The 14013-nt window shown below is 43.5% G+C and overlaps 1 protein-coding gene across 1 annotated transcript in view; it reads left to right on the top strand.

Annotated features, from left to right (window-relative positions):
- Positions 1–1183: 1183 nt before the first annotated feature.
- LOC144128539 (cleavage and polyadenylation specificity factor subunit 6-like) overlaps positions 1184–14013 on the top strand; it is a 56013-nt gene continuing 43183 nt past the window's right edge. The window contains 5 exon segments of the mRNA XM_077661993.1: positions 1184–1201; positions 1312–1437; positions 2013–2096; positions 3803–3883; positions 12986–13089. Coding sequence (XP_077518119.1) covers positions 1348–1437; positions 2013–2096; positions 3803–3883; positions 12986–13089 — 359 coding nt within the window. The 5' untranslated portion in view covers positions 1184–1201; positions 1312–1347.

The following is a 14013-nucleotide window of genomic DNA, read 5'->3' on the forward strand; positions in this document are numbered from 1 at the left end:
TTCCCCTACAATTATCATAGATATTTTCTTTGACAATTTCCTGTTTAAAGGTCCGGTATGTTCCCAGTGCCGATTTCGTCAGCATCCCTGTTTGCCACAAAGCTCTCTCTGTTTAGTTAACCTTTTTCTTAACCGATAATTGCTGATTTGCCCCCTTACTGCTGTCCAGATATTTGCTTGTCAATTTTCTAGTTCGCTTTCTCCATTTCGTGTCAACATTCTTTATATACAGGTATCTGAAAACTTTCCTAGCCCACCGCTTTTCCTCCATCTTTCTCAATCGTTCCTCAAATGCTATCTTACTGCTAGCCTCTCTGCTCTCGAAAGACGCCCATCCCATATCACCCTGTACCCCCTGATTTGGTGTATTGCCATGTGCTCCCAAAGCTAACCTCCCTACTCCCCGTTGCCTAATTTCCAGCCTTTCTTGAACATCTGGCCTCATACACAGGACCGCATTACCGAAGGTCAAGCTAGGGACCATCACCCCTTTCCAGATCCCTCTTACCACCTCATACCTATTGTAATTCCACAGTGCCCCTATTTTTCATGACAGCTGCATTCCTACTAGCTTTATTCATTACATATTTTTCATGCTCTGTCAGATACTCAACACTGTTATTTATCCACACTCCAAGATACTTGTACTCATTCACTACTTTTAGCACGAACTCCTGTATTCTATGCTCGCCGCCCTCTTCATTAAATATCATGACTGCAGATTTTTCCTTACTATACTTGAAGCCTAATCTATCTCCCTCTGTACTGCATATGTCTAACAACTTCTGCAGGTATTCCTTGTTGTCAGCCATTATCACTATATCATCCGCGTATATTAGTCCCGGTAATGTCTGTTTAATCAATTCCCCTTGCTTGAAAAAAGATAGGTTGAAGCCTAGTCCGCTCCCCTCTAGCTTGGTCTCCAACCCTTGCAGGTACAACATGAACCGCGCCTCTTCCGTCAGCGCCGCCACACGGCATCGGCGCGCAGCGGGGCCATGCTTCCCCGGCCGGTTTTCACACCTGCCCACTTTAGCAACCTTACCCTGGCCAATCCCCCGTCGTGGGTATGTGTCATGTGACCATAGAGCTCACGTGGCAACAACAACTTTCGACCACCTGAGAATTTAACGTGCACTGACACTGCACAGCACACAGACGCCTTTGCGTTTCGATACAAATTTTGGCAAGATTTGTTTCGGTGAGGAGGAAGCCTGAATTTATTGTAGCGTTGCTGCCCTGTTGTGCACGCGCATGTGCAAGCGTTCACCAGCATTTTTCGCGTGCTTGTAGTTCTTCCACTGAACGCAGGAGCAGGCGTGGCGCCGCGATTTGCAGCGATCCATAATGTCCGTTTCGGCGAGAAAGGCGGACAAAATGGCTGACGGCGTGGATATTGATTTGTACGCCGACGACCTAGAGCAAGATTTCAACCAGGCAAGCCTCATTTTTGTCTAATCAACTTAGCGGAACGAAAACTTCCATCCTGCAAAGCGCCAAGTCAAAAGATAGCAATGAGCCTCTGCCGCAGTGAACACTGACGCGCAGTTCGTCTCGTCGCGTTCAGTTCTATTGTTTCAACCGGACACCGGGTAGAGAGAGCAAAAGAAAAAAAAAAATTGCTGTGTTAGTGATGGCTGCTTTTCCATGTACTGGCTTGCCGTGCTGGTCTAGATATTTCGTTTTTTTTGTTGTTGTTGCGCCGAAGCTTCAAAACTGCTGAAAAAATGCGCGCTTCGGCGGCAGCCGTTGCTTCTCATGCAAAGATATTGCCGGGCGAATGTGCTCGCCGGTCCTTGAGGCTGTGCATGCTCTCAGCAGCCTTACTCAAAGGGAGTAAAGAAATATGGGGGCACTTGACGTCCAACATCATTGTTGGCGCTCTCAAGTTGATTTGCGCGGTGCCTTCGTTGTGCGTGGCCTTTTTGGCGGTAGAACATGGCGTCGCGTTGGCGGTTCACAGGAAGCGGTACAACAGCTTGTTTTGCGTTTTTATTTTCTGTTCTTACCAGGAGGGTTACAATGAGCACGATGCGAACGTGGATCTGTACGACGACGTCATTGCTGCGCCGTCCAGCGATGGCAACGCAGATGAGGTATGTCCGGCGAGCGCAGTATATTTCGTGCAGCCATGCTTGGCAGCTGTGCCGGTATCCGGGAAATAGAAGGGAGAGAAGAAAAGAAACGTTGGCTTAGCCGATGTTCGGCCGGTTTTCAGCGTTGAGCAAACGTGAGTGGTAAAGGACTCATATTGCAGGCCTAGTTGCCTGCGTTTACTTGAGCCAAACTTAAACAGCCGCATTTACTCGGAAACGGCCTCGGAATACAACCACGCCGCATCCGAGGCGTGTCCAGCAATTTCAGTATCAATCGCCACGACTGGAAGTATTAGGGATGCTCAGTTTGCACAGAAAGCCGCTGATTGCACGTGTATAACTGCGTCTACACATCAACCTAGCAATTTCCGCGTATTTTTTATAACTTTATTGTCCTGACTGCCCCGAATTTAGATTGTCACCTGGAAGATTAGTGTCTCATTATTGGCCTGATTTTTCAATTGAGTGTCACGTTATTCTGCAGACAGTCCTTTGGAGCCGGTGCTTTTTTTTTTACCTGTGAGTAATATTTTTGTGTCACCATGAAGTGAGGGAAGATGGCTCTTCATTGCTAATGCTTCTATATCATCTGATTCGCGTGCACTGGAACCTATAAAAATGTGCCTTCCGATCACATGGGCACTCAGGGACATTAGAACAAACTATCAGCCATGGGGTCCTTGTATGCACTGGCATCTTCCAGCAAAATTGTTGCTGCAATGAAGTATTTTCCATTGCTGTTGAGTTATCTGTATGACTTAATATATAAAAGGTCCTAAAAAGCAAACTGCTTAACGAGTGCACATTCAACTGAAGTATTTTTTGGGGTCAGTAAGGTCTCACTCTACCAGTCAGCTGGAAAAAAAAAGTGCTGAAAAACGTTTTCTACAGGTAACCAACGCGCATCAGTTTTTGGAACTAAAATAGGCTTGTGTATGGCGAGGCTTATTTCTGTCACTGATTTCCTCAACTACAAAAATGTCACAACAGCAATAATTTTCACACGTCTCTTGTTTTCATTATAGCAGGATTCAGCTGCATGCATTGATTGAATACAGCAGCATTGATTGCATTGCAGCAGTCCTGTAATGCCAGTCTCAATGTCTAGTTTTTTTTATATATATTGCATGGAATGCAGCCATTCGACGCAGAGATGTCAGTTCTCTCATAAGCCTTTGGCGGAACGCCTTTCTTCTAGTTCACCTCCCAATCAGGCAGATCTCTGCCGGAATGTTCATGTTGCAAGCCATTGCTCTTGTTTAATATTTTATTGTTGATGCACCTCAAGCCTTGATGGACCTAATCAGGTCTGCAAGGTCAGACCATTTTGGTAGCTTTAGTGTTGACAATGCATTGTTGTCAATGCAGTGAACAAGAAAGAAAAAGATCTGTATCGTAATGTGCTTGTAAACTCTACAAGCAGCCATTTTATGTAATGCTGTTGTAACTAGTCCTAGCTACTGTACTGTAACTCATCTTGCTTGTCCTTCGGCAGAAAATTTTGCAATGTATCGCTGTGTACAGTTGTGCAGTCTCTAGCCAGAAAAACATTTAATGTGTGTGTGCACTTTTTCTAGTATGTGTTCAAATGTATTTGTATTTGCACATACTCAGGATTTGGCTTTGTATTGACGCTTGCTACTTATCAAAAAATGCAAGAGGGGTACTGTAACGAAGTTGCAACTGATATAGTTCCTCTTTTTCAGGTGTCTGGGATTGGCAACCAGTCCCAGGGAAATAGCCATCCTTCAAAGCGTGTCGCTCTGTACATTGGAAACCTGACTTGGGTAAGATGCGAAGGCAAATTCTAGTGAAGATGTTAGCAGTTGATTTAGCAAATTCTGCAGTGCTCTTTATGAGCTGAATATGGCCTAATGTACATTGGTGCTTGAGTTATGCTGTGCTGTATGAACTTCGCTCTTTTTTTAGTAGTGAAACAGTGATTGTTTGCCATGATTGTACTTTGCGTTCAAGTCTTGCTTGCTACTGTTTTGTGACCATAAAAAAAAAAGTGTTTTCCGAGAATATGTCTGACACTGTGTTGTGTGCTTCTACGAGTTAGTAGCCTTTGCTGAATGTGTGCTTAATGCTTTAAACAAATGCAGCAAGCTACAGTCCCTTGAAACCTCTCTGCAATATGGTGAATTATGCAGGGTAGTTGTGAGTAATCTCTGCAGCTTTATTTGATTCTTTTCTAAATTTTGTTTACAATATACTGGTAAACACCTAATACTAAAATTAATTGTTACTGTTTCGTAGAGTCCGATGTAGATTCTATTGGACTAGCATTTTAATCGCTCTATCGTTCTTTTTTTAAGCGATGTTTATTGCCGCAGTCCTTAAAAGGGTATGTAGTGACGGGTGATGAGGGCGCCTAAATAAATAAAAGGGTTAGCTGATCTAATGAAGTCAAGGAGTGAACGGTGGTATGGTCCCCGCAGATCCAAGCAGTATATGAATCGGGATTGTTAGGCAAGAGACCCACTGCCAGCAGGTGGTGAATATCAGCCTCAGCATCAGCCTCAGCCTAGACACCCTGGGCGGGGATATAAACCTTGAACTTGTGTTGTAATATAACTTGTGTGTTGTAAAAAATAACTAGCTGCCTAGCAGCTCCCTGTTATTGCTGAGCATTTGTTTGGTCATGAGAGCATGATCAGCATGGTAGAGGATAGTGTGTTTTCACAGGCATTTTAAGCGTGCTTGAAAAAGGTTGTACCGAGTGCTGCAGGATATGAACATGGCATAGGTAGCGGTTTCCTCTACTCAGAGGTGGTTGACACAGGTGTGTTCATAAAGTAGAACACATACTATAAATTTCCATCATTTTGTTTTCATCAAGATGCATGCGCAAGGTGCTTGTTCGGTGCCATAAGCTCCAAGCATTCATTCTGAGCCTAAACTGTATGAGCAGGGGAAACCCTGAGTGTGGGTAAAACTGGGCCTTGGCTGCTGTGTGCTGGAGAAAGTGTTCTTGGTGCTAGTTTACTCTTTGCCAATGAGACAGTTGCTAGCGTCAGAAAAGGCTGCCTGGGGCTGATGTTTGGTGCCAGACATTACGTGGTGCCTTGTGCCCCATGCCAGTAGCTAATAGGGGCTAGTTTCTGAAGCCTACTTACCTAAAAAATGCCCAGATTGAGCTTTCAGGGTTGTTAAAGGGAATATAAACTCAACGGAGCCCAGTTCAATAATTGGGCAGTGCGTTTAACTTTCGATATATCAGCACTGACAGATGCTTTCATAGTCAGTAAACGCGTTATGTGCTGCAGCTATAAATTTGAGGCATTAAGTGAGGCGTTAAACTCGCTATAGTTGCATACAACTCAAGAAGGAAGCAGCAGCTGCCCCTCGGAGCAGGCTATCCAACTTGTGGCGTTGACCTGTTCACAGAATGCAGTCAGCCGCCTTGCACTTTCCATCACAGTTGTCAGGTGCAGCAGGTGCGAGGCTGTTGACCACGACGTCATGATAGTCAGTGCCCTGGTTGGAGGGTCTTCTTTAAGGGGAACGTGTCGTGTTATATTCAACCGCAGTGAATGTGGTGGCATTGCTAGTGACTTCTTTTTATATATATAAGTTTTAGGTTTTTTGTGCTTAGCATACTGTTTATATGTCACCATAAAGAAACTGCCTCATTCTGGATTCTCTTATTTCGAAACAGTCTTAGCACTATTTCATGGAGCTTAACAGGCATAACAATTCGACTTGTTTGTCAAATTGTCATCATTTGCAGTGTTAAAAAATAGTGTGTGGTGAACATGGGCACATGACGTCTATTTATAAACACTGTGTTTGGCCAACTCAGCATACTTGACATCCTTGATTACCTCTGCATATTTTGTGGAGTTTCTGGCTGGTGTGTTTTGAAAAACAGAAGTTTCCAAAAATGAAAACATGGTTGTCGAGACTACTTACTAGCATACTTCTGGTTGTGATCACAGTTTTTACTAACCAATCCATTCTCTACACTCGTGTTCACTAAAAATTGCATTTCAGTGATAAAATCTACCTGGCCTATGCCTTTTTCTACTCTAAATACAAAATTGATGCTGTCCTCCCATTTTTTTATTACTTAAAAAAAAAAATTGGGAAAATCAGAACTACTCAGTCTTGTTGGTAAACACCCTGTAAAAAAAAGAGAAAAAAAAAAGGTGAGAGATTTTTAACAAAAGGGCTGTGTGCATGAAATGAAAATTGTTACTCTTTCATGCCCATGTGTGAAACTGTACCAGTGTACCAGCAACCCCTGGTTATTTTTGACATTTAGGTTACATAGCATACTAAGATTGGCTCCTAGGTGGCAGATATCACACAACCTGATTCCAATAGTTTTACTCAAACTATAGTCATCTTAAGTGTGAGCCAACAGTAATTGTGGCAGCTGATTCTGTTAAAAGTGTGCCACTTTATTGCTATATCCACCTTGAAGCAGTGTGGGGCTCGTTTATCAGAAAATTGTTTGTAGAACTCTTATAGCATGCAGTTTCCGTTCGCTCTGCAGTTAATATGAGATTAACACCATTTTTGTTACGCCTTCCTGTAATGTGTTAACTCCTTTGTAAAGCTTGTACCTTGGCACTAATACCTAACTTCCTTTTTTCGATCTTGCGAGGTTATCATAAAAGTAGCCTAGGTTCTGCTAATAAACACAATATTCATCGAGCAGCAGACGTGGTCCTTTAAGGGCTGCACTAAAGCTGCAATGAAGCTACAGCGAAACTGGCAATTAGCTATTAATGGTTGTGGCTTGCCGGTAGCCATGATGTAAAGAACCGCTGGCAGATTTCTTGAGTGAGCAGAGCATCGCATAGTCGTCATATTTTAAAAGCTCTGCTTACTTGAAGCAATTATGGTTGCATTGTCACAAGCAAAAGCTACAGGCTTTTAAGTTCTTTTCTTATGAAGTTGGATGGGGGAGAGGGGAATACTGTGGATGGCTCTGTATTGTCCCTTAAGGGTTGCCATGCATTTCTGTTCACAAAATTAAAGTGGTAGTTGCATGCTGATGTAGTAGTGTAAGCTGATGCTTCTGTCAATATGTCTTCGGTTAAAATAGGGAGGGGGCATAAAGTTTGTAAATTTGTTACTTAGTACAGCCTGGTAGTGACATCAGGATATCTTTTGTGTACCTTTGTTGACTGCATGGAATAGTGCACGCACCATTAGTTTCTCGAAGGAACATTGTGCTGCTTTTACGTCTGGATCTGTGTGCTTGCTGAATTGTTGCAACACAGCTGAAAAATATAGTTACATTGTCATGTCATAAATGGCATTTTGCTCTTTAAAGGCCAACTGCAACGAAATCACGACAGTATTCTACGCTTGTTAGAGAACCAGTCCTGTTGTTATAAGCATTTAAAAAGCTCTAGAGCAGATGACGCGTGCACCTGGCGGCGTATCGCACAGTTAAGCAGTTTAGTTGACATGAATAGGTATTGACCACTGAGAACCTTCTCAAGCCAAACCTATCGAAAATAAACAGATTACGGACTCTGTGGATTGATAAGCTGGTGGCTGAAATGCTGCTTGGCTGACCTACTTCGCTACCTTGCAGCAAGCAATGGGCTTTGGGCAGCATACAGCAATTTATTTTCTTCGGCATAGTGTTCTGGTGGGGTCTTTGCCTGGTTTGGACAAAATTAATTGAAACTTCAAGTTGTCTACGGCTATTCTCAATGAAAAAGTTATTGCAAAAGCTGTGCTAGCAGCGGAATCTCTTGTCAGTGAGCGAAGGACGAAAGCAGAGGTCGGAAGACAAGAGGTCGTTCTGGTTGGCGGGCATTCATTAGCAGTGCTGCAAAATCATGCAATCGACATTCGTGACGCTAAAAATACACGATTGTTGCATGTGCCCAATCCCATCTGGGGTTTCTGCGCACAGCAGCGAGTTGCCAAAAAGCCACAACTTCAGCGCCCAAGTGGTTCCGAGTGCACCCATTTTTATATCATTTCCGGCTCTTGGTAATGACAGCCCTTTTTCCAAGTTCATAACGATAGTTTTTGCGAGCAATCCCTGGCACACGCGCTTCTATTATGAATGCCATCCTTTGTTTTTAGTACCATATTTATACGATTGTAGGTCGACTTTTAATTTGAAAAGCCTAAGTGGGGTGGGGCAGGGGTCGACTTGCAATCGAAACCAAATCATGCCGCCATAAATAAAGGCGAGACAAACGACATATCAGGGTTACTACAGCGTGGTTGCATTTTTGCTGTGGGGCTCCGTCGCATCCCTCTTGGTGCTGGCCTTGAGCAGCTGCTCTGTCAGTGCGAAGAACCGGCTCCCCCTCTATGCGCACAGCGGCCAATGGCAGCTATTGATGAGCGGCGAACTGGTACCTCCTCCCCATGCTTGGCTGCTGATGAGCGATGGCGGCCCGATGATGCTATTGAGTTCTACTTTTAAATTCGAAGCTTAAGCGTCTTTTTCTTTTTTAATTTCAACGTCACCACCATTTGGAACTGCAGCGGTGCCGGGGAGTGTCGGTAGCTGACTGAAGAGCCAACGCCGCTCACACATAGTTTCTCTTTTGCATTTGACGACTGCCCACAACATTTTACCAGTTGCTGTCATTTTTTACATTGAATTAAAGAGCAACTGCATGCTGGGCTGCAAGTTTGAAATTTCATAACGGGTGATAGAGGTGTTGGCAGGTGCAGCAAGGCAAAATTTTCGGCTGTTTCACGCGTTTTCATGATTCAGCTGTTTGCAAAGTGTGGGATTTCGCTGGATGCTGACGTTAGAACGATGTGCTGTGGGACCACAGCATCCATCATGACGGCAGTCCAGTGAACATTTCCGTTTTGGAATGTGCTCATGGGTGCGGCCACGCGCGGCTAACAATAAGCGATGCCGGCTGGATAATGTTATCGCGTTCGATTATTAAAGAGGAAGCTTTAGTGTCCTCAAACTTTTTTCTTTTTCTATGCAATATGGGGGGGGGGGGGTCGAATTACAATCGTGTAAATACGGTGCTCTCTTGACGGTCTACTGAAAAGTTTTTTTTTGGTGAAAAAATTTTGTTGCAGTTGGCCTTTAGTGATGGTGAGGGGATAAATCATCACAGTATTATTTAGGCTGCTTGCAGGGAACAGCTTTGAAGACAGGTCTATGCATGCATAAAGCTTTTGTTATGGCATAAAAACCTCGAGGAACATTCGTAGCTCCATCTGGTTAGGCAGATGAGCTGGGTCACGTGAAGTTACTCAAGGTCGCTTTGCACATAACTGGTTGTGTGGCCTGAGCAGAATCCTGTATCTGGTCACCATGGTACTTGTCATGGTAGCATATAACACAAATTTACAATTCCTTAAAGCTAATAAAAAAATTTCAAAGTGACAGTGAATATAACTTAATAACATTATGCTGACGAGCACGAACGTGTAGGCAGTAGTCTTGATTTTTTTTTGTCCCATTTTTGTGGACAAAATCAATGTTTTTCATATTGTTTTCTGTAATATGCTTGGCCAAGTTTGATTAGTGTCTCCAGTCGCGTGCCATGACCCACGTATGATGATATGGATTTTGCATATCATTTTTGCAGTGTTGTCATCCTTTTTGTGTGTACATACATCATTAAAGGACTATCCATTTGGTAGTGGCATTTGCATTCCCTATTACTTTGCTTTGCGTGCGCCTACTGTTGTAGATAGCTCTGTCAGCATGTGTGTTGGCAGGCAGAGCAGGCGGCATAAAACTTCAGCTCTTTCCTTTGTGCAGTCCAAGAGTTCTGTTTGCATTGCTTCTATAAGCGTGGCTCTTCTGAAGACGTGTGTCCATTGCGCTGTGAACTTCCTATTTGATGGCACAATGCACACTGCTCTTCAGCAGTTCTGCACTGCTTCTGAAGGAGGCAGAATAGACGTTTGCACTTGACCACAAAACTTTACAGACCATGTCAGCACATGCCCAGTTGGCATGCACATAAGCGCACGCCTGTTGTTGCAACATCCACTTGGAGGGAAGCTCGTATTTTTGTGCTGGCATTACGGTGCTTCTGCTCAGTAGCGTCAGACCTTTATGGGTGTGCCGGGCAGGTGCTGCTGCTTCCGGAGTTCGTGCAGGACACACTTTGACCTGTCGAACGGGTTGGTTCGCATCAAGCACTGCTATCTTTGAGCTTCATCTTTCACTTTACTGATGGCGTTCCGCACCTTACTTGGAAAGCATACACATTTCTTTTGTGCTCATTTTCACTGAGGCTTTTCTGGATTAAATTTCGCATATTGGTACTTGTAAAGATCTGTATGAAAAAGACAACTGAAAATTTTTGTGAAGATCATGCATCCTGTGCTTTGCATATCAAAAAATATTTTCATGCCAGTAAATAGTCTTCAGTGCGTATTCAGCATGTGATTGTTTGCCTTCCCTTCTACAAGGAAAGTTCTGTTCACTGTTTATTTTTTTTTGCTGCTTACTTATTACTCACTTTACTGCTTATTAAAGCAGCCAGTTAGAGTGCAGCTTGCAAGATCCTGCAAAAATTAAGCCTGAATGATTTCTGAAATTGCCATAGCAGTCTGCAGGAGGTCGTGAACTGAGCAGAAAATAATTCTTGAAGATAGCAGTGCCTGTCACTTCGTCATGGTAAAAAAAAAGTGTAATGCCAGATTTGAAACAATGCCTGGAAGTGACATCGGAAATTAAGGAGTGTCAGGCAGAACTGAGCAAGCCGAAAAGTTGCACTTCCACTGAACGCATGCCTTGGCAGCAGGCCCTGTTCTTGGAAGTGGCACAGTGATAACATTCAGTGTGTGCCTATATGGTGTGTAATCTTTTGGGGCTGACTGTAATCTCAAGGTTGTTGGTCCAGGAAATGCGTTTTCCTAGTGCTTCATTCCAATCCCATTCGTGATTAATAGACCAAGACATTTGTTCTCGCTCAACCAATGGGGAGCTGAAATCCCTACACTATTTGCTTGTTAACACTGTGATATCAACAGACTGGTACATAGCGGCTATGTTATCGTAACACAAATGGCAAAACAAAGGCAAGAAATAGTTATGGGGAAAATGTACAAACAAATTATGTGGATTTGTGTCAGAATATCACTACACATCTTGTGTTGTTACATTATCTTAAAGTTCATTCTTTTCAGTGAATTTCCTTGGGAGAACAAGTATGTGCAGCAGTTACTTCTTGTTATTGTATGTTGCTGTCTTGTGACATAGACAGCCATAGTCAATGTCCACTGGCGGAGTGGACATTGACAGGTTGGGAAGAGGGTGAGGGCGAGTGAAATTTCTGATGGCAATAGAAGGCAAGTGAAATATTGTGCAATGAAATCATTAACAGAACTATGTTCAAGACAACAATGTAGCAAGAGTGCATGCAAAGACTTAAACTGCACGGCGAGAATGGGTAATGGTGAGACAGTTAAGTTACACTCTAAGCATCCAGTATATATTGCATGTTCGGTCTCTGTGAGTTGACAGTTGTTGTGTTAACGATTAGAACATTCATTGCATCTTTTTCGAAATATTAGGCAGCCACCAATATGTGCGGCCTAAGTTCTTTCAGGTGTGAACTTGTGAGAGTTTGTTGGTTTCATTAATTATCGTCTCTTCCTGAACGCAGGCACATGAAGGCTGCCGTTGTATAACGACCATTCCAGGCTGTCTAAATTTTTTTAATGTGATGTCTGGTGGCGGATTCTGTGGCTGATGTCGCATTTTACATGGCTGTTTGACCAGCAGAAGACCTCTCGGAAGAACATTTTGCAGTTCACCTGTGAACAGCTGGATTGGAGTGTAGCATAGCTTTGGTGGTGCACTGCACTGATGTCACAAACCTGTATGCTCCTTGTAACCATTTACATAATGTCACGCCCATCTCGTAAAATGTCAAGTGGCTCTTATGCCACTTTCAGTGTGTTTAGACAGCAAGAGTTGACCTGTAGGACATTGATCTTACATGAACCGTCATGACATTGCAAGGCGTTTAAAAATCAGCTTACCTGGCAATAGGGTGTTGGTACCTGCGATCTGCATGTCACAAGAATTCAATTTCATTTTGCGGCTTGCTTAGAAAGGTTTGCTGTGTGCTTGCTCTCGTGATATATAACGGCCCTCCCATTAATGATGGCGAGAGAGTTCTGCAAGTTTTGTGTTTGTGTGGCCACTGCGTCCATAACGGTTTGGGTGCGACACGTTGTAGCTTTTAGGTTTTAATGGCAAACATGCTCGCAACACTGTTTCCAGTGTTTCTGTGATGCACAGCATTTTCTGCACCTTTTATTTGGATTTGCTTATATACTTCAGAGCTTTGCCAGTGGCTGTCATGCCCCTCATGTAATAACCCCAACTGGGGCATTTGAGGTATCGGTACATAAATAACTAAACACTTTGTACATGGTATGCTCCTGTGTTTATCAAGATATGTGCATTATAAGATGGTGAATTATAATAATTAGTGAGCTTCTCAGTCATGATGCAACTTTTTTTTTTGTCACTCTTTTTCACTCTGCATACGGCATTTACGGAGTGCCAAGCATGCTGTCCCTGTGTTGAGTGTTGTAACCAATTTCCTAACAGGTGGAAACTTCGAGATGGGCGTTGTTAAATAAAGAGGCATGCATTAAAATGCCCAATGTGAGGTTCATCAGCACTGGCAGTGCCCTTGAGTATGTTGTGTGACATTTTGCTGCATATACTTTTTTTTTGCTTGTGTGAAAACAACATTGACGGAACTGCCTTTGCCTTGTGGGACAAGGACTGTGCACTGTCGTTCATGTGTGTCATGCTATGGTGAACCTTTCACGCCCACTCTCTCTGCTTTTGAGAAGGTTTGTCACAGCGCATGGGAGACCACCGGTGTGCGTGCACAGACCGGCGCACGGTTGTCCTCCTGCAGTGCCTCTGACCCTTACTGCTTGACCACCATTTCTAGTGGACAACGGACCAAGACGTCACCGACGCCATAAGCGCCGTTGGGGTCAACGATGTGTTAGACATCAAGTTTTTTGAGAACAGAGCCAATGGCCAGTCAAAGGGGTAAGATTTTTTTTTCCAATGTGCCAAAAGAAAAAGTTCCGCACCCTCTCTGGAACTTGTTGCTGTGTAGTGTGCTGCTGCTGTTTCTTCTTCTTTCCTGTGGACTGTACACCCTGCCATCTCCGAATTTTTCTCACGCAGAGAAGTTTAGCCGACGTTACGCTTCGGCCGCACGTGCGTCGGGAGCCTCCTGTTCGGTTCACTACTCGCATTTTGTTTGTCTCGCGGACGGTGACTTGTAATGTGGTGGACAAATCTCCAAGAGCTGCGCCAAGTGTTTTCAAATTGAGGAAAACCGTTCAAGATTGGCTGTCGTGTAACGTGTGAAATCCGAGTGAAACGTTTCTTGCAACGTGAGGCAGTGCAAAGGCTGTATTGTCAACGGTTTACATAAATTGGCATGCAGTGTTTCAAAATACAGAAGGCTTTTTTTTTTTTGTTGAATTTCTTCAGCAGCCAGACAGTTCTTGTTTTCCTTTGTGCATGTTTCAACTGATGCCAAAGACTGACAAATTGTAGCAAAACGACTGTAATTCCAGACTGTGTTTGAGTTTTTGGTGCTGCCGGCCTTGTAACTGATGCAGCATATAGCGCCTTTGTTTCGGCTGTTTTATTTGCAAACATGCAAACATTGTCATTCCTATTTAACGTGGCAGGCTTTTACATTTCCTTTTTCTTCTGAAATTGCTTTTTTTTTTCTTGTTGTGCACCCTTTCTAGTTGCTGTGCATCCATAACATTGAACTTTGTACTGTAGGGCATCTAGCCAAAGAATGAAATGTCTCCTTCATTTATTTGTGAAATTGACCAACCTTTGTGATACCTCCCATATTCCTAATAATGTCTGTACTCTTGGCCATTTCATTGGCTGGTGGACTTAGAGGCCATTTTACGTATTTGCCAACAGATTGAGTGGAGATACTCA

Source organism: Amblyomma americanum, chromosome 4, assembly GCF_052857255.1.
Source record: "Amblyomma americanum isolate KBUSLIRL-KWMA chromosome 4, ASM5285725v1, whole genome shotgun sequence".
NCBI classification, from domain to species: domain Eukaryota; kingdom Metazoa; phylum Arthropoda; class Arachnida; order Ixodida; family Ixodidae; genus Amblyomma; species Amblyomma americanum.